The sequence below is a fragment of the Bombina bombina genome, chromosome 2 (assembly GCF_027579735.1).
Source record: "Bombina bombina isolate aBomBom1 chromosome 2, aBomBom1.pri, whole genome shotgun sequence".
NCBI lineage: Eukaryota > Metazoa > Chordata > Amphibia > Anura > Bombinatoridae > Bombina > Bombina bombina.
In genome coordinates this window covers 76,592,485-76,615,794 of record NC_069500.1, presented here as the reverse complement: position 1 = coordinate 76,615,794, position 23,310 = coordinate 76,592,485, and the positions used below count along the sequence as shown (strand labels likewise).

At 32.9% G+C, this 23,310-nt stretch overlaps 1 protein-coding gene across 1 annotated transcript in view; it reads right to left on the bottom strand.

The window, feature by feature from the left end:
* Positions 1-23,310, bottom strand: part of DCC (DCC netrin 1 receptor) — a 980,012-nt gene that overhangs the window by 123,810 nt on the left and 832,892 nt on the right. The window contains exons 15-16 of the mRNA XM_053701117.1: positions 21,379-21,573; positions 1,066-1,161 (exon numbers count right to left, since the gene is read on the bottom strand). Of these exons, the coding sequence (XP_053557092.1) occupies positions 1,066-1,161; positions 21,379-21,573 (291 nt within the window). The remainder of the gene's footprint in view (positions 1-1,065; positions 1,162-21,378; positions 21,574-23,310) is intronic.

Genomic DNA, 23,310 nt, shown 5'->3' with positions numbered 1-23,310 from the left:
ATACAGATTGACTAGTATTATATTGCTTATCACAAAGTGCAACTGGGGTATTATTTGTATTGATTTTGAAAATAACAGAATCATCTGAAAAAAGGTGATATATATTAAAATTTGTTTCAGACTAAAATATAAATGACTTATTGATTGATACTAGATTTCAGAATATTGGATGTGCTAACAGGGATATTAATAACAGTGTTGATCCTTCACAAATGTTCCTGATTTCTGTACGGGATATTACCCAAAGATTTATAATGATCAAGTGACATCTCTTAAAATAAAAACACCAATACTTTAATCCAAACAAAATATTCATCAGCTTTGCAGATTTGCTACTTATAATTTACATTTTAGTGAGTAGCATAGTTTGTTGGTATGTACAACATTTTTTTTTTATCAAAGTTTGCAAATTATATAATCACATTATTCATTATCCTATAATTCATTTTTTAAATGTATGTTTACTGATCATAAAACAATTATTTTTTCTTATGATACAACTGTGTACATATTTGTGACATGAGTTTTAGAGAAAAACATCTATATGTGTTTATACCCATGTTCTGTCGATCAGGAGAAGTGTATTTAATTAAAAGCGGGTTTTCTAGCAGGTTTGAAAATGCAACATCACACAATTATGCATACACACACACACAATATAGATACATAGATAGATAGATAAATAGATAGATAGATAGATAGAGACAGACAGATGATAGCTAGATGGATATGCATACAGACAGATAGATATAAAATAGATAGATAGATATAAGATAGATAGATAGATAGACAGACTGAGAGATTGGTGGATGGATACATAGATAGACAGACAGACAGACTGAGAGATAGATGGATGGAGAGTCGATAGATAGTTAAATAGATAGATGGATAGATAGATAGATAGATATATAGATAGATAGATGTATAGATACATAGCATGACATGAATCAATTTTCAAAGCACATTTTTGGCTCACTTCAAAATACCTAACTTTTCCATTTTAATTTGAACAATTTTGTCATACAAAAAAAAAATGTACAAAACAAGGTAATTTCTTCAGCTTACCAGTCAAAGATCTGGTGGTTGAGCTTTCATAGAGTGGAACACCTTCCCCAGCATTATTAAAGGCTTTTAGAGAAATTACATAATGAGAACTTGGTTCTGTAGATAAAACAAATGTAACAAATGCATTATTTTTAGTCACTGGTTTTAAATGGTTTGTCATGAAGGCTCAGAGAATACAGAACATTGTAAAAGCTTCATTAAGCATGAAAATGCATTTTCTGGTTTAAAAACCCCCCCCATATATTTTCCTTTAGTTGTTTAAAAACAGATTTCTCACTTTCCTAAGGTTATATGACAACACAATACAGATAGTGTTAATAAAGCAATAATATAAATAATATTTCTGACAAAAGTCCAATTAATAAATAAATGCATTGCATTGATTCTTTATATGAGCAATTGCATTATTATTTTACCATGAAATTTCATTTTACCATGAAGCTTCATGCTTATCATTGTTCAGCTATATCTTAATATAAAAAAATACATGAAATTTCCACACTTTCTTCTTTTCATTCCCAATAAAAAATAGTCTATCACAGTAATGGACAACCAAGTACCACTTAAATGTGTCTAATCTGACATTTCTTGATGAACCTATTCAATGAACTTTGACCTTTGTGCAATACAGCCCAGACGATATGCGTAAAGAATTGTCAGAAAATAATGTGAGAGACAATCTTATCTATTTTTTATGTTTTTAACATGTATCTTTAACATAAACCCTTGCATTTTCTGCATACATTAAAAAAAGACACAATTAAGTATGCACCAAAACATAAGTATAATGTAAAATGAATCTTATAGCGCAACAATGTATCAACCATTCAATATTAATGATGTATATAATGATTTTCTTTGGTAAATGTGAGGAAGAATTTGTGCCGCTGTTTGATTTTTCTTTTCTGTTATAATGGCTTACTTCTGTAAGATTTAACGCACCCTGCTGCATTATGGGTAGTGTAGTCTCAGATCTCCGCTAAAGTCTGGAGGAGCATAGCTGTATGCCCTAAAATGTATATCTTTTTTTCCATTTTATATTTCATTATATTTTAAGTGTTGTTTTGTACTGCATATAGATGTTTCATAATAATAATATATTTTTATACAGTTTGACATGATTTACGTTACCTGAAACATTTTGATGTACTTGTCTACAATATATATATATAATTTTTATTTATTTTTAACCAAGTAAATTGTTCATGCTAGAAAAAGTCAATCTTATACCTTAATGAGTTCTGTCTACACTCAATGTTGTAGTTGATAGAATCAATTTTATACAAATGATTGGATCTGCAATAAATTGTTATTTATAGCATGGGCTAAATTAAACATATTACCAAATCTTGTTGTCAATTTTATTACCATTTACCTGTTGTGATGCATAGCTGAGCAGAACCAGAATATGCATTTTACTGCTGTAATCACAGCAGCAAAAACTGACTTTGTAGAGGTCACATACATGTGCTAGTTGCGCCTTTATTTTCCAGTTCATAACCCAGTGCTAATGACCCCTGTCATCCCTCTCTGTTATGCTTTTTCTGAAAGTATGCATTAATTGCTATTAATCCCTTCACAGAGAAATGGTTTACAATATAAATATTCTAAAGTTCATTCCAGCGCTAAAAGGGTTTAATCACATAGACCTTCCTTAGAGGTTACTGAATAATTGATTAATTCATTGTGGATATCATACAAAATGATGCCAAATGAATTAATAAACAAGAAGCTGATATGACTTATTGTTAAGTCCTTTTTGGAAATATATTATACTTTCATGATTAAAGAACCATTAAATGCCTTTGTTTAGTTGTAATGTGATTGTCTTGTTGGAACAGAAATTGCAGAACAGTGCAACTAGTACACAAAAATATGATTTGATATATTTATACAGCAGTTGCAATCATTTAGTAAGTATTACTAAAAGTCTGTGGCCTAGATTTGGAGTTTTGTCGGTAACGACCCGCGTAGCTAACGCCGGCTTTTTTCTGGCCGCACCATAAAAATAACTCTGGTATTGAGAGTCCACAGAAAGGCTGCGTTAGGCTCCAAAAAAGGAGCGTAGAGCATATTTAACGCAGCTTCAACTCTTGATACCAGAGTTGCTTACGCAAGCGGCCAGCCTCAAAAACGTGCTCGTGCACGATTCCCCCAAAGGAAACAATGGAGATGATTGTGCTGAAAAAAAAACTAACACCTGCAAAAAAGCCGCGTTCAGCTCCTAACGCAGCCCTATTGTTTGCTATGGGGAAACACTTCCTACGTCTGCACCTAACACCCTAACATGAACCCCGAGTCTAAACACCCCTAACCTTACACTTATTAACCCCAAATCTGCCGCCCCCCGCTATCGCTGACCCCTGCATATTATTTTTAACCCCTAATCTGCCGCTCCGTAAACAGCCGCTACTTACATTATCCTTATGTACCCCTAATCTGCTGCCCCTAACACCGCCGACCCCTATATTATATTTATTAACCCCTAATCTGCTCCCCACAATGTCGCCTCCACCTACCTACACTTATTGACCCCTAATCTGCCGAGCGGACCGCACCGCTATTATAATAAAGTTATTAACCCCTAATCCGCCTCACTAACCCTATAATAAATAGTATTAACCCCTAATCTGCCCTCCCTAACATCGCCAACACCTAACTTCAATTATTAACCCCTAATCTGCCGACCGGAGCTCACCGCTATTCTAATAAATGTATTAACCCCTAAAGCTAAGTCTAACCCTAACACTAACACCCCCCCTAAGTTAAATATAATTTTAATCTAACAAAATTAATTAACTCTTATTAAATAAATTATTCCTATTTAAAGCTAAATACTTACCTATAAAATAAACCCTAATATAGCTACAATATAAATTATAATTACATTGTAGCTATTTTAGGATTAATATTTATTTTACAGGCAACTTTGTAATTATTTTAACCAGGTACAATAGCTATTAAATAGTTAAGAACTATTTAATAGTTACCTAGTTAAAATAATAAAAAAATTACCTGTAAAATAAATCCTAACCTAAGTTACAATTAAACCTAACACTATACTATCATTAAATTAATTAAATAAACTACCTACAATTACCTACAATTAAACCTAACACTACACTATCAATACATTAATTAAATACAATACCTACAAATAACTACAATGAAATAAACTATCTAAAGTACAAAAAATAAAAAAATATTTACAAACATAAGAAAAATATTACAACAATTTTAAACTAATTACACCTACTCTAAGCCCCCTAATAAAATAACAAAGACCCCCAAAATAACAAAATGCCCTACCCTATTCTAAATTACTACATTTCAAAGCTCTTTTACCTTACCAGCCCTGAACAGGGCCCTTTGCGGGGTATGCCCCAAGATGTTCAGCTCTTTTGCCTGTAAAAAAAAACATACAATACCCCCCCCAACATTACAACCCACCACCCACATACCCCTAATCTAACCCAAACCCCCCTTAAATAAACCTAACACTAAGCCCCTGAAGATCTTCCTACCTTGTCTTCACCCTACCAGGTTCACCGATCCGTCCTGAAGAGCTCCTCCGATGTCCTGATCCAAGCCCAAGCGGGGGGCTGAAGAGGTCCATGATCCGGCTGAAGTCTTCATCCAAGCGGGAGCTGAAGAGGTCCATGATCCGGATGAAGTCTTCATCCAAGCGGGAGCTGAAGAGGTCCATGATCCGGATGAAGTCTTCTATCAACGGCATCTTCAATCTTCTTTCTTCCGGATCCATCTTGCAGACCTCCGACACGGAACATCCTCTTCTCCCGACGCCTACTAGCCGAATGACGGTTCCTTTAAGGGACGTCATCCAAGATGGCGTCCCTCGAATTCCGATTGGCTGATAGGATTCTATCAGCCAATCGGAATTAAGGTAGGAATATTCTGATTGGCTGATGGAATCAGCCAATCAGAATCAAGCCAATCTGATTGGCTGATTGGATCAGCCAATCGGATTGATCTTGATTCTGATTGGCTGATTCCATCAGCCAATCAGAATATTCCTACCTTAATTCCGAATGGCTGATAGAATCCTATCAGCCAATCGGAATTCGAGGGACGCCATCTTGGATGACGTCCCTTAAAGGAACCGTCATTCAGCTAGTAGGCGTCGGGAGAAGAGGATGTTCCGCGTTGGAGGTCTGCAAGATGGATCCGGAAGAAAGAAGATTGAAGATGCCGTTGATAGAAGACTTCATCCGGATCATGGACCTCTTCAGCTCCCGCTTGGATGAAGACTTCATCCGGATCATGGTCCTCTTCAGCTCCCGCTTGGATGAAGACTTCAGCCGGATCATGGACCTCTTCAGCCCCCCGCTTGGGCTTGGATCAGGACATCGGAGGAGCTCTTCAGGACGGATCGGTGAACCTGGTAGGGTGAAGACAAGGTAGGATGATCTTCAGGGGTTAGTGTTAGGTTTATTTAAGGGGGGTTTGGGTTAGATTAGGGGTATGTGGGTGGTGGGTTGTAATGTTGGGGGGGGTATTGTATGTTTCTTTTTACAGGCAAAAGAGCTGAACTTCTTGGGGCATGCCCCGCAAAGGGCCCTGTTCAGGGCTGGTAAGGTAAAAGAGCTTTGAAATGTAGTAATTTAGAATAGGGTAGGGCATTTTGTTATTTTGGGGGTCTTTGTTATTTTATTAGGGGGCTTAGAGTAGGTGTAATTAGTTTAAAATTGTTGTAATATTTTTCTTATGTTTGTAAATATTTTTTTATTTTTTGTAACTTAGTTCTTTTTTATTTTTTGTACTTTAGTTAGTTTATTTCACTGTAGTTATTCGTAGGTATTGTATTTAATTTATTTATTGATAGTGTAGTGGTAGGTTTAATTGTAGATAATTATAGGTATTTTATTTAATTAATTTATTGATAGTGTAGTGTTAGGTTTAATTGTAACTTAGGTTAGGATTTATTTTACAGGTAAATTTGTAATTATTTTAACTATTTTAGCTATTAAATAGTTCTTAACTATTTAATAACTATTGTACCTGGTTAAAATAATTACAAAGTTGCCTGTAAAATAAATATTAATCCTAAAATAGCTACAATTTAATTATAATTTATATTGTAGCTATATTAGGATTTATTTTACAGGTAAGTATTTAGCTTTAAATAGGAATAATTTATTTAATAAGAGTTAATTAATTTTGTTAGATTAAAATTATATTTAACTTAGGGGGGTGTTAGTGTTAGGGTTAGACTTAGCTTTAGGGTTTAATACATTTATTAGAATAGCGGTGAGCTCCGGTCGGCAGATTAGGGGTTAATAATTGAAGTTAGGTGTCGGCGATGTTAGGGAGGGCAGATTAGGGGTTAATACTATTTATTATAGGGTTAGTGAGGCGGATTAGGGGTTAATAACTTTATTATAGTAGCGGTGCGGTCCGCTCGGCAGATTAGGGGTTAATAAGTGTAGGCAGGTGGAGGCGACGTTGTGGGGGGCAGATTAGGGGTTAATAAATATAATATAGGGGTCGGCGGTGTTAGGGGCAGCAGATTAGGGGTACATAGCTATAATGTAGGTGGCGGCGCTTTGCGGTCGGCAGATTAGGGGTTAATTATTGTAGGTAGCTGGCGGCGACGTTGTGGGGGGCAGATTAGGGGTTAATAAATATAATATAGGGGTCGGCGGTGTTAGGGGCAGCAGATTAGGGGTACATAAGTATAACGTAGGTGGCGGTCGGCAGATTAGGGGTTAAAAAAATTTAATCGAGTGGCGGCGATGTGGAGGGGCCTCAGTTTAGGGGTACATAGGTCGTTTATGGGTGTTAGTGTACTTTAGAGTACAGTAGTTAAGAGCTTTATGAACCGGCGTTAGAAAGCTCTTAACTACTGACTTTTTTCCTGCGGCTGGAGTTTTGTCGTTAGAATTCTAACGCTCACTTCAGCCACGACTCTAAATACCGGAGTTAGAAAGATCCCATTGAAAAGATAGGATACGCAATTGACGTAAGGGGATCTGCGGTATGGAAAAGTCGCGGCTGAAAAGTGAGCGTTAGACCCTATTTTGAGTGACTCCAAATACCGGAGTTAGCCTAAAACCAGCGTTAGGAGCCTCTAACGCTGGTTTTCACGGCTAACGCCAAACTCCAAATCTAGGCCTGTGTTTCTTAAGGTTTATGTTGACATAAATAGCCCAAACTATATTTATATGTTTACAGAAGTTAAAAAAAAAACCCACTTAAATAAACATTAAACTCAAAATCATTAAATGGACATGGTACACTAGATATTTCTTTGCATAAATGTTTTGTAGATGATCCGTTTATATAGCCCATCTGGGAATGTAACACTGTATAGTTTTGTTTATTTTTTAATATCATTGTGATGATTTTCAGACTCTTAACCAAGCCCCACAGTGTCAGATGTATACTGATGTCTACAGACTACAGCTTGCTCCTGTTTGTAAAATCTCTCTTTTCATATGCAGGAACATGGGTGAGGGGGGAATGTCTGCCCTACTTGTTTTTCCAACCCCTTTTACTGGTCCCAGTCAATCTAATTAACAGTGCTAAACTTAGAGCTTCTAAGTACGTTTTTTAAAGGTTTTAAACTGGATTTTTACATCAGTATCTATGCATATTCTTCTTTATAGTAGAGTCTATTACATGCAGTTATAGGAAAATGTGTGTGCACTGACCCTTTAATTATATGAAGTAAAAACAATTGGTAGTGCACTGTAATCATTTATTTTGTCTGCTTTTCTTCTAATTAAAAGATTACTTTATGTTATAATTTTTAAGCTAAACAACTAACATATTAAAGTTAATAAACATTAATTAAAACCTACTAACCTATATTTTCTCCAAAACGAAGTTTCATAACGTTCTAAAAGTTATATCTTTTATTCGCTGATGATGTCACGTTATCCTGCCCACTATTTTCAGCACTGTGTGTTCAAAATACTTAAACCAATAACTTTGTGTTTAAAGCGCCATTTTGAAACCTAGGTATTGTAAACGGATTGGTACAGAGCAAAGGATACCCACGGAGTGGGTTTGGAAAACAATTAAATTTGCAGACAAGATTTCTGATCTACGGTAGAGATATGTTAATGAAATGCTATTGATAAAAAGCGTATTTGGGGTAGTTAGTTATTAACAGGCATAGAAAATATTTACTTACAGTGGCCCTTTAAGCTTTCAAAGTGTGGTGGATTTTTTCTACTACTCTGAGAGAAGCTGGAGTGCATCTTGCATTATTCAGAACTCTACATTTTGGGGCCTATTTATTAATGTACGAGCGGACATAATACGATGTAGAGTATCATATGTACCGCACATTGATAAATGCCAACAGAATACGCTGTCGGCATTTATCATTGCACCAGCAATTCTTGTGAACTGCTGGTGCAATGCCGCCCCCTGCAGATTTGCTAGCAGGGGGTGTCAATCAACCCGATCGTATTTGATCGGGTTGGTTTTTGTTCACGGCCTCAGAGCAGGCGGTCAAGTTATGGAGCAGCGGTCTTTAGACTTCTGAAGGCTCGCTGGAAACAAGGGGCATCAAGCCCCTTTGTATGTTGATCTCTGCAATGCAGTGTATGACTGCTGCTATATATAATGTATATTATGAGTATAAAAATACCCCAATATATCTTTAAATCTTACAACTCACCAGAAGAATCTGAAAATCCTACACTGTCCCGCTGACTCATAACAACATTTACAAAAATATTAAGGTAATTAAAGCTTGTATAAAGAACCTATATATTTATATTATTTGATTTTCATAAAGTCATCCACTAGGGGGAGTAGCTATGAATATAATTTAGCTACAAGTGTATTTAGTGTCATTGGCTGGGTAAAAAAAGCCAATTTAAAGATTAAAAAATAAAATAAAATAAAATATCATGTAATGTACAATTAAATAAACTCCAAAAATTGTGAAACAGAGACGACTATAATGTAAAAGCCATTGTTAAGACCAATTGTTATCTACTATATCTTTATTAGCGCCCACTGTTTGGCTGCTGTTTTTTTTTTTTAAGTCTTTGAATAAATAAATTAATAAATAAACTAATAAATGATAGCACAGTATATTTATTCTTGAGGCTGCTCACCTTAAAGGGACAGTCTAGGCCAAAATAAACTTTCATGATTCAGATAGAGCATGTAATTTTAAACAATTTTCCAATTTACTTTTATCACCAATTTTGCTTTGTTCTCTTGGTATTCTTAGTTGAAAGCTTAACCTAGGAGGTTCATATGCTAATTTCTTAGACCTTGAAGCCCACCTCTTTCAGATTGCATTTTAACAGTTTTTCACCACTAGAGGGTGTTAGTTCACATATTTCATATAGATAACACTGTGCTCGTGCACGAGAAGTTATCTGGGAGCAGGCACTGATTGGCTAGACTGCAAGTCTTTCAAAAGAACTGAAAAAAGGGGCAGTTTGCAGAAGCTTAGATACAAGATAATCACAGAGGTTAAAAGAATATTATTATAACTGTGTTGGTTATGCAAAACTGGGAAATGGGTAATAAAGGGATTATCTATCTTTTAAAACAATAACAATTCTGGTGTAGACTGTCCCTTTAAGCAGGACATAAAAATCCTCCTGAACATAACTAAAAAATTTTAAAGGTTTGTGTTCTCTGATGAAAATGAGTTATTTTTGAAAATCTGAAAACCAGATGGTATCTGCTGATATGCTATAAACTGTTTTAGTGATTCTCTGTACTAACAGCAACATAGTGCCAGTACAATGTTATATTAACTTAGCAATAAAATCAAGCAGTAGTGCACTTTATATTACAAATAACAGTTCATGTACTGTATAGATTTTGTAATTATATCCAGCCTTCCACAATACCAATTTCTTTCAGAATAACTGAATAACATTCTATGATCCTTATTAGGGAATTCATATAAAACAAATACTTAACACTTTGCAGACAAGCGGCCAAATTCTGAGTGGCGCGTTTACAGTTATGTGCAAATGAAAGGGAGCTTATCGCAAATGTGTGTACGCATTGTGTTTACCAGTTGAAATTAAATGCAATCACTTGAGTGCAATTGCGATTTACGCTAGAATGATTACCGCGTTCTCAGAGCTCTGGTTAACTGTTTTGCGGAAAAAAAAGTGTCAAAAACTACATAAAAAATGCATTACATAGTAGATTTACACGCATAATAACACTATTTAATAATAATTATTGAAAAAAAATGCACAAAAAATTTATAAGGGGTATATTTATTAATGTGCAAGTGGACATGATACGAAGTAGCGTATTATGTCTGCCGCACATCGATAAATGCAGACAGCATACACTGCTGGCATTTCTCAGTGCACCAGCAGTTCTTGTGAACTGCTGGTGCAATGCCGCCCCCTGCAGATTTGCGGCCAATCGGCTGCTAGCAGGGGGTGTCAATTAACCCGATCGTATATCTGGTTGATTTCTGTCCGCGGCCTCAGAGCAGACGGACAAGTTATGGAGCAGCGGTCTCAAGATGTCTGAAGGCTCGCGCTGAAACAGGGGCATCACGCTCCATACGGAGCTTGATAAATCGCCCCAGAGGTCTCAAGTGTTAGAAAAAAAAAGGCGAAAGGGCTTTAACATAGAGATACATACATATACTTGTCTAAAGATGGATATGTATGTACAGTGTATATATATATTTATACGTGTGTACATATGTATTTACAGATACCTATATAGACATATATATATATATTTATACGTGTGTACATATGTATTTACAGATACCTATATAGACATATATATATATATATTTATACGTGTGTACATATGTATTTACAGATACCTATATAGACATATATATATATATATATATTTATACGTGTGTACATATGTATTTACAGATACCTATATAGACATATATATATATATATTTATACGTGTGTACATATGTATTTACAGATACCTATATAGACATATATATATATATATATTTATACGTGTGTACATATGTATTTACAGATACCTATATAGACATATATATATATATATATATATATATTTATACGTGTGTACATATGTATTTACAGATACCTATATAGACATATATATATATATTTATACGTGTGTACATATGTATTTACAGATACCTATATAGACATATATATATTTATACGTGTGTACATTTGTATTTACAGATACCTATATAGACATATATATATTTATACGTGTGTACATTTGTATTTACAGATACCTATATAGACATATATATATATATTTATACGTGTGTACATATGTATTTACAGATACCTATATAGACATATATATATTTATACGTGTGTACATTTGTATTTACAGATACCTATATAGACATATATATATTTATACGTGTGTACATTTGTATTTACAGATACCTATATAGACATATACATATATTTATACGTGTGTACATATGTATTTACAGATACCTATATAGACATATATATATTTATACATGTGTACATATGTATTTACAGATACTTATATAGACATATATATATATATATTTATACGTGTGTACATATGTATTTACAGATACCTATATAGACATATATATATTTATACGTGTGTACATATGTATTTACAGATACTTATATAGACATATATATATATATATATATTTATATGTGTGTACATTTGTATTTACAGATACCTATATAGACATATATATATATATTTATACGTGTGTACATATGTATTTACAGATACCTATATAGACATATATATATATATTTATATGTGTGTACATATGTATTTACAGATACCTATATAGACATATATATATATATATTTATACGTGTGTACATATGTATTTACAGATACCTATATAGACATATATATATTTATACGTGTGTACATATGTATTTACAGATACCTATATAGACATATATATATATATATTTATACGTGTGTACATATGTATTTACAGATACCTATATAGACATATATATATATATATATATATATATATATATATATATATATTTATACGTGTGTACATATGTATTTACAGATACCTATATAGACATATATATATTTATACGTGTGTACATATGTATTTACAGATACTTATATAGACATATATATATATATATATATATATATATTTATACGTGTGTACATATGTATTTACAGATACCTATATAGACATATATATATATACGTGTGTACATATGTATTTACAGATACCTATATAGACATATATATATATATTTATACGTGTGTACATATGTATTTACAGATACCTATATAGACATATATATATATATTTATACGTGTGTACATATGTATTTACAGATACTTATATAGACATATATATATATATTTATACGTGTGTACATTTGTATTTGCAGATACCTATATAGACATATATATATATATATTTATACGTGTGTACATATGTATTTACAGATACCTATATAGACATATATATATATCAGTGCATAGTAGCCCTTTAGGGTCAAGTAGATGAAAACATGTAAAAACATATTTATACAATATTCATATTTAATAAAGTGGTACACTGTATTTACGGTAAATATTTCACATTCCAGTGTTCTGCACATAGCAAAATATGTTCTATGTTTTTATAACTAGATATTCCTATATATAACTGTATATATCTATACCTATAGATAATTATATATATATATATATATATATATATATATATACTGTATATATATACTGTATATATAAATATATTGTACCAAAATACTATCAAATATATGTAGAAATATATATTTATGAACAGATAGAACATATTCTTCTATATGAAGAACATTGAAATGTGAAATATTTATGTCGGGTTAGTGCACATGAGAATATGTATGGTTTTGCGCGCGAGTAAGGTGTTAAATTTGTTTCCATTTTTTTTGCTCCATTAACTTCTATGGAAGAATATGTTATCGTGCACACAATATTCTAAGTTCACAGTTTAATTTCAACTTGTAATACAAGTGCTATCCGATGCGTGCAAAAAGTTTACTTCATACGGAGCTAGCACTCAAGCGGGGGCTTTAAATACTGCTCCATTTGTAATCTGGCCCAAGGGGTTTAAGTTAGAACTATTTCTAAAGTACATTATTGCATTTAGAATTAAATACATGTCAAAGGACTATTGCATAACCCCAAAATAAATCCAGGTTGGATCTTAAAGGGACATGAAACTTAAAATTTTTCTTTCATGATTTAGGTAGAACATACAATTTTAAACAACTTTCCAGTTTACTTCTATTATCAAATTTGCTTTATTTTCTTGGTATCATTTGTTGAAAGAACATCAATGCACTACTGATTTCTAACTGAACACATGGTGAGCCAATGACAATCGGTATATATTTACAGCCACCAATCAGCAGCTAGAACCTAGGTTCTTTGCTGCTCCTGAGCTTACCTAGATAAACCTTTCAGCAAACAATAACAAGAGAAGGAAGCAAATTCAATGATAGAAGTAAATTGGAAAGTTGTTTAAAATTGTATGCTCTAAATTGTGGATATCTAAATATGGCTTTACTGTCCCTTTAACTGTGTGAAAATTAACCAGGTGGTTAACACACGTGGTGAGGCAATGACAAGAGGCGTCTGTGTAACCACCAATCACCAAGTAGCTCCATAAGTGCATTGCTGCTATCGGAGCCATGATAGTTTAATTCTGGCTTTCATGTCCCTTTAAATTTTGCTGTAATTATTAATAGATTAAGGATGGGAATATGTTACATTTTTGACATTTCAAATGAAGAAAGAATGTTCCCCTTTATATAGGGTTGCCATAGTGCCGCTTTAATGGGGGACACATTTGAAAAATACATATGTCAGTGTTTTTACAATGAAACATTATTCAAACATATCTTTAAACAGCCCCTGACATATATATTTTTCATAAGTGTCCTCCCTTAAAGGGGCAATATGGCAACCCTACCTTTACATATGTTTCTACAGAACAACTATTAACATTCAAATATTACATTTAAAGGGCCATAATACCCAAATGTTTAAGCACTTTAAAGTGATGCAGCATAGCTGTAAAAAGCTGACTAGAAAATATTACCTGAACATCTCTATGTAAAAAAGAAAGATATTTTACCTCAAAAATGTTTTAGTAGCCACATCCCATTCTAAAGGACTTCTAAGCAACAAATCAGTATGTCTGTCCCGGGACAGCGGAAGGAGCGAGCTTACCTGCACACTCATCTTATTTCCCTATTCAGTGTAAGGAAGTTTACAATGAAATCTCATGAGAGTTAAGTGAAATCTCATGAGATCACAGTAAAAGAGTTCATAACCTTAGCACTGCTGATGCTGATTGATGCTGTTCATTTCTTATTTTTTTTATTTTATTTTTTACCTGCAGCTGAGCAACAGCTGAATTATAACTTTTTACACAGAACTTACTCTGTTGAGCTGAGGAAATTGTGAGGTAAAATATCTTCCTTTTTTACATAGGGATGCTCAGGTGATATTTTCCTGTCAGCTTTTTGCAGTTATATTGCATCAGTTTCAAGTGATTTAGCATATGAGTACAGACAGAGGTGGAAATATAGCATGCGGTGAAAGCAGCTAGTACCCCTAGTAATACAGGCTCATTCTGTGACCTGCTAGTTAAAGGGACAATCTACTTCAGAATTGTTATTGTTTAAAAGATAGATAATCCCTTTATTACCCTTTCCCTAGTGTTGCATAACCAACACAGTTATATTAATATACTTGTTACCTCTGTGATTACCTTCTAGCTAAGCCTCTACAGACTACCCCCCAATTTCAGTTCTTTTGACAGACTTGCATTTTATTCAATAAGTGCCCTCTCATAAGTAACTCCATGGGTGTGAGCACAATATTATCTATATGGCACACCTGAACTAATGCCTTCTAGCTGTAAAAAAACTGTCAAATTCATTCAGATAAGAGGCAGCCTTTAAGGGCTTAGAAATTAGCATATGAGCTTACCTTAAGCTTAAGTTTAGCTGTCAACTAATAATACCAAGAAAACAAAGTACATTTGATGATAAAAGTAAATTGGAAAGTTGTTTAAAATTAGATGCCATCTTTGTAAATCTTGAAAAATCAATAAAAATCATAATTTAAAAAAAAAAAAATAGATGCCCTACCTGAATAATGAAAGTTTAATTCTGACTAGACTGTCCCTTTAAGAATGTCAAGACAGTGGCTTCCTAACCTCTGATCCATCTCTGCCCCAGGTAGTGGAGTTAAATCATCCTGAATTAAATATCGGCAAGGCCTGCTTTCACAGGATTGGTTACATTGTAACAGGGGGCTGGGCTGTAAATGTATTTGCATATTTAACGATAAATATGGGCAGAAGATGGAGTTTAACTTTTAAATTGACAGTAACTTTAAAGAGACATAAATGATTCAACACTATCACATGACATGCTATTTAAAAATAAGTGTATTTTAAGTTGATAATCTAATCTGTACCTGTCAGGGAAAAATCTGAGATTTAAAAAATGTGTCTTCTTACTACTTAATGCGACAGTCAAGTCAAAATTAAACATTCATGATTCAGATAGGGCACGTCATTTTAAACAACTTTCCAATTTACTTTTATCATCAAATTTGCTTTGTTCCCTTGGTGTTCTTTGTTAAAAGCTTAACCTAGGTAGGCTCAAATTGATTTCTAAATTGTAGAAGGCGGCAAATTATCTCTCTGCATTTTGACAGTTTTTCACAGTTAGATTATGCTGGTTCATGTGTGCCATACAGATAACATTATTACCACTACCATGGAGTAATTTATGAGTCAGCACAGATTGGCTAAAATGTAAGCCTGTCAAAAGAACTGAGATAAGGGGGCAGTCTGTGGAGGCTTACAAACAAGGTAATCACAGAGTTAAAAAGTGTATTGATATAACAGTGTTAAAGGGACAGTGTAGTATAACTTAAACTTTCATTATTCAGATAGGACTTTTACTTTTAATCAACTTTCCAATTTACTTTTATCATCAAATTTGCTTTTTTCTCTTGGTATTCTTAGTTTAAACTAAACCTAGGTAGGCTCATATGCTAATTTCTAAGCCTTTGAGGGCTGCCTCTTATCACAGGCTTTATAAATCTCTTTTCAACACAAAGAGACCGAAAGTACACGTGGGCCATATAGATAACACTGTGTTCAGGCACAGGGGGTTATTTAAGATTTAGCACAAAACAATGCTAAATTTAAGACGATAGCTAATAAACAGTCACAGTCATGTGATCAGGGGGCTGGAAGAAGGTTCCTAGATACAAGGTAATCACAGAGGTAACAAATATATTATTATAACTGTGTTGGTTATGCAAAACTGGGGAATGGGTAATAAAGGGATTATCTATCTTTTAAAACATTAACAATTCTATGGTAGACTGTCCCTTTAATTATGGAAAACTGGAGAATGGGTAATAAAACGACTATCTATCTCAGTGATTTTTAACCCTTTTTTTGCCGTGGCACACTTTTTTACATTAAAAAATCCTGTGGCACACCACCATCCCAAAATTTTAAAAAAATCACACATTGTAGCCTAATACAGCATATATATATATATATACACATACACACAAACACACACATACTGTATGTATTGTGCTGTTATGCCATGCCTCCTACAAACTACCCCTGCACTAGGAGTAAAAAACAAGCAAAGTTTAAAAAATATGTCACACTGTTGTCAGTCTGCCGTGGCACACCTGAGGATCTCTCACGGCACAATAGTGTGCCACGGCACACTGGTTGAAAAACACTGATCTATCTTTCTAAACAATAAAACATTTAATGAAGACTGTCCCTTTATCAGTATTTTTTGAACATTGCATCACTAATTTTTAACATACGCCCTGTTATATTCATAATAAAAAAAAAATAATTTTTATCTCTCTTTAAGATATAATTTTGCAGTTTGACATTGATGTATCTTACTCAGCTCTTAAAAAAAAAATATTAAAAAAATATTTCTGAAAGATTCCAAAATATTATACACATTTTATGTTCAGACACTAAAAAGCTGCCGAATGAGATAATATGGAGTAATTTCACCCTTTTTCACCCCTGGCACGTAGACACAAGCTGGCTCGGTTCACTTTGTAAAAGAACTCTGAGGGTTTGCTGACATGATATATAGAGAAAGTTGATTGCAAACCTCTCATTTAATGTGTTTCATCACAGTTAAAGGTCATATGATAAGAGGAACAACCATAAGAATCTTGGCTTAATTGCAATTTTTTTTAAATGTTTGTACTGATTGGATTTAATTATAAAATATAAAAACAAGTTTCCAAAAAGCCTCAGTAAAAATAATAATAATAATAATGTAGTTATAGATGTGTATTTTCTGAAATAGCTCAACTTAAATAGTTGAGAATATGCAAACATGCTGAAAACAATTTAATAGTGTTAAAGGTTCATACTCTCTAAAGAGAACAAGTTATTTTTAAATATCTGAAAACCATATGGCTTGTGCAGATATGCTATAAACTTTTTTAGTGATTCTGTCTACTAACGGCAGCACAGTGCAAATGCATTTTAATGCTAACTTAGCAAAAATGAAAGTCAAAAGAGTTGTTCCTTTTATGTTCCAAATAAAAGTTCACATATCATATTATAGTAATTATACCCAGCATTCAGCAATGCCAAATATGATCAAAAAAATATTGCACCATGAGACTTTTATTTTTTCCAATAAAATAAACATTTAACTCTTTACGGTCTGCAACACATTAGCACACAATAGGCCAGATTACGAGTCGGGAGCTAATTAACGCTTCTGCTTAAGTGTTGATTGCGCTAGAAGTAAGCTTTTTGCGCTTGTCGGGTTGCGTTCGTATTACAAATTAAAAGTAAACTGTTTTCACTCTCGCTCTAACCCGACATGCGCAAAATAGCCAAAGTTAGAATATCACGTGCGTTTCCTTATATTATCAAATTTTCTTTTTTTCCTGTGGTATTGTTGAACCTAGAGTGTCTTGAACACTACGTGGCAGGAAATAGTGCTGCCATCTAGTGCGCCAAACATATTAACGCTCCAGAGCTCACGTCCCTGCTTTTCAACAAAAGATGCATAGAGAATGAAGACACTTTGATAATAGAAGTAAATTAGAAAGTTGATAAAAAATGTATACTTTATCAGAATCATAAAACAACAATTTTGGGTATCATGTGCCTTTAACTAATTTTATGTTGTTGATGACTGCATAATATGTTTTAATATGTTTTTTTCTTCACTTAACCATTTAAGGAACAGCCTACTTGAAACTGTTTATTGTTTAAAATATAGTTAATCCCTTAATTACCCATTCCCCAGTTTTGCATAACCAACACTGTTATATTGATAAACTTTTTACCTCTGTGATTGACTTGTATCTAAGCCTCTGCAGACTGCCCCCATATTTTAGTTCTTTTGGCAGACTTGCATTTTAGCCAATCAGTGCTGACTCTTAAATAACTCCATGGAAGTGAACAAAATGTTATCTATATGACACACATGAACTAGCACTATCTAGATGTGAAAAACTGGCAAAATGCACTGAGATAAAAGGAAGCCTTTAAGGGCTTAGAAATTAGCATATGAGCCTACCTAGATTCAGCTTTAAACAAAGAATACCAAGAGAGCAAAGCAAATTTAATGATAGAAGTAAACTGGAAAGATGTACATGCCCTTTCTAAATCATGAAAGTTTAATTGAAATATAAATTTATGACGTGTGCAATCAAGCAAAACAAATCTTTAATTTCTCAAGTCCATGAACTTCAAATAGGTTACCTTTTAGGTGTCAGATTTATAAATGTGCATGCACATATTTTCTATCCTTTTAAAATGTAAGTTTATTCTACTTATTCAGTGATCAAGTTCCCTAGCGGCACGAAACGCGTTTGAGCGGGGGGCTTAGGTTCTCTCACTGTACCTTATGATGTGTGTTCTTTTATGGTGCCTTGGCTATGCCCTTTTTGTTCTTAATGACTGAATACATTTTATATTATATTTTATTTACTACTTTTCCTCTTTTTCGTGTGCCGAGGATTGTTTATTCCTTATTCTACTCATAGCCTGGCTACTAAAATACATCAGCTTTGAAATGTAAAGAAAGGCTGTTTTTATTGTTACATTTGATATTAATATCATAGGTATTTAAAAGTAATTTAATATTTTTCTTTCTTCCCAGAACTCTGAACATGACTCTAGTATGTTTCTTTCTTTAGTCAGCTATCTTTAAATTAACATGAACTAAATTATTAGTTATGAGCACTAAATTAGACCACCTCCTGAGCTCAGTAATATGCTTTGTCAAATTTAAATTGGTATAAGTAATAGAAATGTATTGCTTCATTTAAATTCCATTGTTTTTCTTTAAATAAGCTGTTGGTTTTCAAATGAATAATAAAAAAATGAGTATCATTTTTATATATTTTAAATAAGTGACATAACAGCATAATGGCTCAAATTGACTATGCTTGAGTAAGTTAAAGAGGTATGTCAACTTTGGAGACAGTATTGGCCATAATAGATTATGGATCTCCCAGCAAGAATCTTATATCTAATTTAATATTTATTTTATTATTGTGGTATACTCTTGATTAAATGAGCTCTGATTGGGTAACTCACTGTATTTTCCAAGACTGGTTAAATATCACCAAAAAGCCAAGTTAAAAATATAATTTTATATATTTAATTTTAGGTACATAAAAAGGGTATTTAAAAACAACAGCATAACTGGTGTAGCACTACCCAGGTAAGCCCATTAACCGTCCTCCCCCAACAAAAACAAATACAAATTGATAATACATAAAAACACAGGTAAGAAGAATTATGTACGTCCGGCATTTGATAAATTGACCCCTAAATCTATAGTTCTGCATATTACTCTTGAACCTTCTACCCTCCAACTTATAACCATTATTTTCAGAATGTCTCATAACTCATAGAATACTTATCACTAAATCTATAATTGAATAAGCATACACTCTTTTAAAATATATGGTTGCATATGATATAAAAAATAGAGAGTTAAACAGATGTTTCCAGAATAACAACAGCTTAAAATATATTTCACTGCCAGATCTTATTTATACTTGACCTTGAATGGTGCTGGTTACGTGGAAAGTTTGTGCACATCAGTATTATACTAGACAGCTTATCCTGGTTCCTACCAGGATCTGTGGTTTATTAGGTTTTGTTTATTATACCTATACTGCAAAGAAATTTAAGCTGCAGTGCAGGAATGCAAAATGATAAAAAATGCTATCATCTTATTTTTATCACCGTCATGATGAAGCACCTATTTTTCTCTCTGCTGTATAAGTTTAGAATGATATTGTTTAGAACTCTTTCATCTTCTGTTCAAAACTAAACAGAATATGGAAAGTTTACAGTTTTCTTCCCTTAAAAGCTTTACACACACATACAGTATATATATATATATATATATATATATATATATATATATATATATATATATATATATATACATTCCTTTCAGTTGTTTGATTGATGGCTTCAGTTTTTATTATTGATGCAATTATTAATCTAATTTTTATTACTATAAATTTATAAATACATTAAAAAAAGGAGACTCACCATTAATCATGGTCTAAAACTGTATAGTATATTTTTGACACGTTGAACTAGTACTCATTTGACCCTACATATACAATTATAATCAGAATTATTCAACCATTCATTTATACAAGTGGATTTTTCTGCATTTAATCAGGACAACTTTAACACAGACAAGGACTAAGCTCCACCCCCTGACCCCTCACCCTTTCTGCTCATTCTAGCACTTGAAATCTCGACAAAGATGTAAAAGTTTACAACTGAGAAAATAGAGATGAAGAAGACACTCAATAGGAGGAACATCTATGTTCATTACAATTTATTTTGCTAGTCCTTATAAGATCATCATAAATGTATAGAACTGAGTAGCATTAGCCACTTGACTGTCCATATTTTTTTATTAATCTTAAATTTAAATTGATACTGCGTATCTGATGTGCACTCACTGTTAATGCGTATTAACAGATACATCAATTGTAGAGAGGGATTCCCCTCTTAAGCCTGACACAAAAAATACAAAAACATTGGTTTATTCAGGAACTTAAAACAAAGGAAAATGCAGTCATGTAACAAATAATGATAACAAGCAAGCCATGTTCTCTTCCAAAATTACATTAGCCATGAGCCTAGCAAGGTATGCCTTTTAACAAAGGATACTAAGAGAATAAAGTACATCTTTTAAAAGTGAATGCCCTGTCTGAACCATTTTATTTTTACTTTTACAACCCTTTAAATAACAGCATCCAGAGCATATTGAACCATAGGTCACACGCACTTACCTAGATTTTCAATGGAATAATATCGTTGTTTACTATCCACCCTCACTGTCTCTGCATATGGGCTACCAACGCCATATCCAATAATATACCCACGCACAACTATGTTTGGGTTTAGAGGTGGTGTCCAACTCATAATTATGCTGGTCGTCAACGGCCGGACATGGAGAGAACTGGGCTGGTCTGGAACCTGGGATTCTGGTGGAATAAAAATAAAAACTATTATTAAAATTGAGCCTTAATTAATTAATTAACCTAGCCCACAGCATTACTAATCGAATTTAATAAGTTCTTGATTTCAGAAGCAGGATTATAAATATATAAATATATAATACAGGACCACGTGCAAAATGTTAGACAGAAAAGACATACGAGGGAAATATTCCCCTTGATTAAATGAACATTATGATTATTGCAAAGAATGAGACTTCATCGTTTTTAACTGTAATAGCATCATGAAAATACATCTAAGAACCTCATTACAGATTTTGTTTAATTTATGACTCAAAGAGACTCCCTGAAGTTGAAGTAAATATTTTTTCAAAATGCAAGAAATTTAGCAATTTTTAGTAGCTTATCTTAAAATGTTTGGGGATCGCATGGGAAGTATAAAGCTATATTACATTTTCTACTTTGTGCAATGTCATAAAGGACGTATTCATTTCTTTTCATGCTACTTGACTTAATAATTAAATTGGTTGGGCTTTTTTGTAGTTATAACCCATAAACTATCTGAAAATATGCAGATTGCTTTTTTTGTTACCTGCACTTCACTTTAAATTTTAAAAATGATTCATTTTTCTGGAACAATCAGACTTCACAATCTATATGATATATTATAATATGCAGATTTGTTCAATATATGAATTATATCACAGTTATTATTTTATTAACATGTTCTATATCATCAATAGATGGGGGAAAAAACATTGGAATGATGGTAGCTATTTTAAAGAAATTGTCTTAGGCTATTCAAACAATTAACTATTAATTAATGCATGAAGCCATAACAGCATAAAGCGTGATGATTATATACATATAAACATCATATCATGGGCATATATTTGTATTTTTTGCAATTATCACAGTCATTACTTTAATATAGCAACACTTTTCTCAAATTGGAGCAATTACTATCTTGTTTATCAATTCTAATTGTAGACGTGTTTAATAACACTTAGGAAAAAGAAACTGGAACTAAAAGGAAAACGTAATTCTCATGAAACACTATAAACTCAAATACAATATTGAATTATTGACTATCAGTCTATCAATGTATCAAACCCATCTTTTCAAAATTATTATAAGGTCTTTACTATTACAGGTTAAGCTCCCCAACAGCTGCTGAAATATGTTAGACCTAAGTTACATACAAATGTGATGGCTTGTTGTCTATAAACAAATGCCACCACTCATTAGTCTCACCATCTTCTCACTCACCAAGGAGAGATGGTTACAAAAATAATTCATGCGAACAAGAGAATGAGAAGCACTGTGAGACTACAATAGCCCAAACAGCAATGCATTACTCACCAAAGTGGATTATGGTTGACTACAACAGTCAGATCTGTTTCATCTAAATGACGTATCCAATGCTTTGACTAAAGTTTGTTTTTATTTATTTTTTTCCCTTTGGAGGCACTACATACATTAACATGTGAAAGAAATGGTGTGCATGGAACAAAGTTCATAATGTCTTTACTATGCATAAGGATTTCCTCTTAAGTAATTTAATGTATGTCTCAAATCTTATATGCCATGAAACAAGCTGAATTATTTTTATTTTTTTGAAGTTGTGTATTTTGTATATTTAGATCTTTGTTGCAGTCCTTAAAGGGACATGAATCTTACAATTTTTCTTTAATGATGCAGATAGACCACCCATTTTTAAACAACATTCCAATTTACCTCTATTAACAATTATGTTTCATTCTC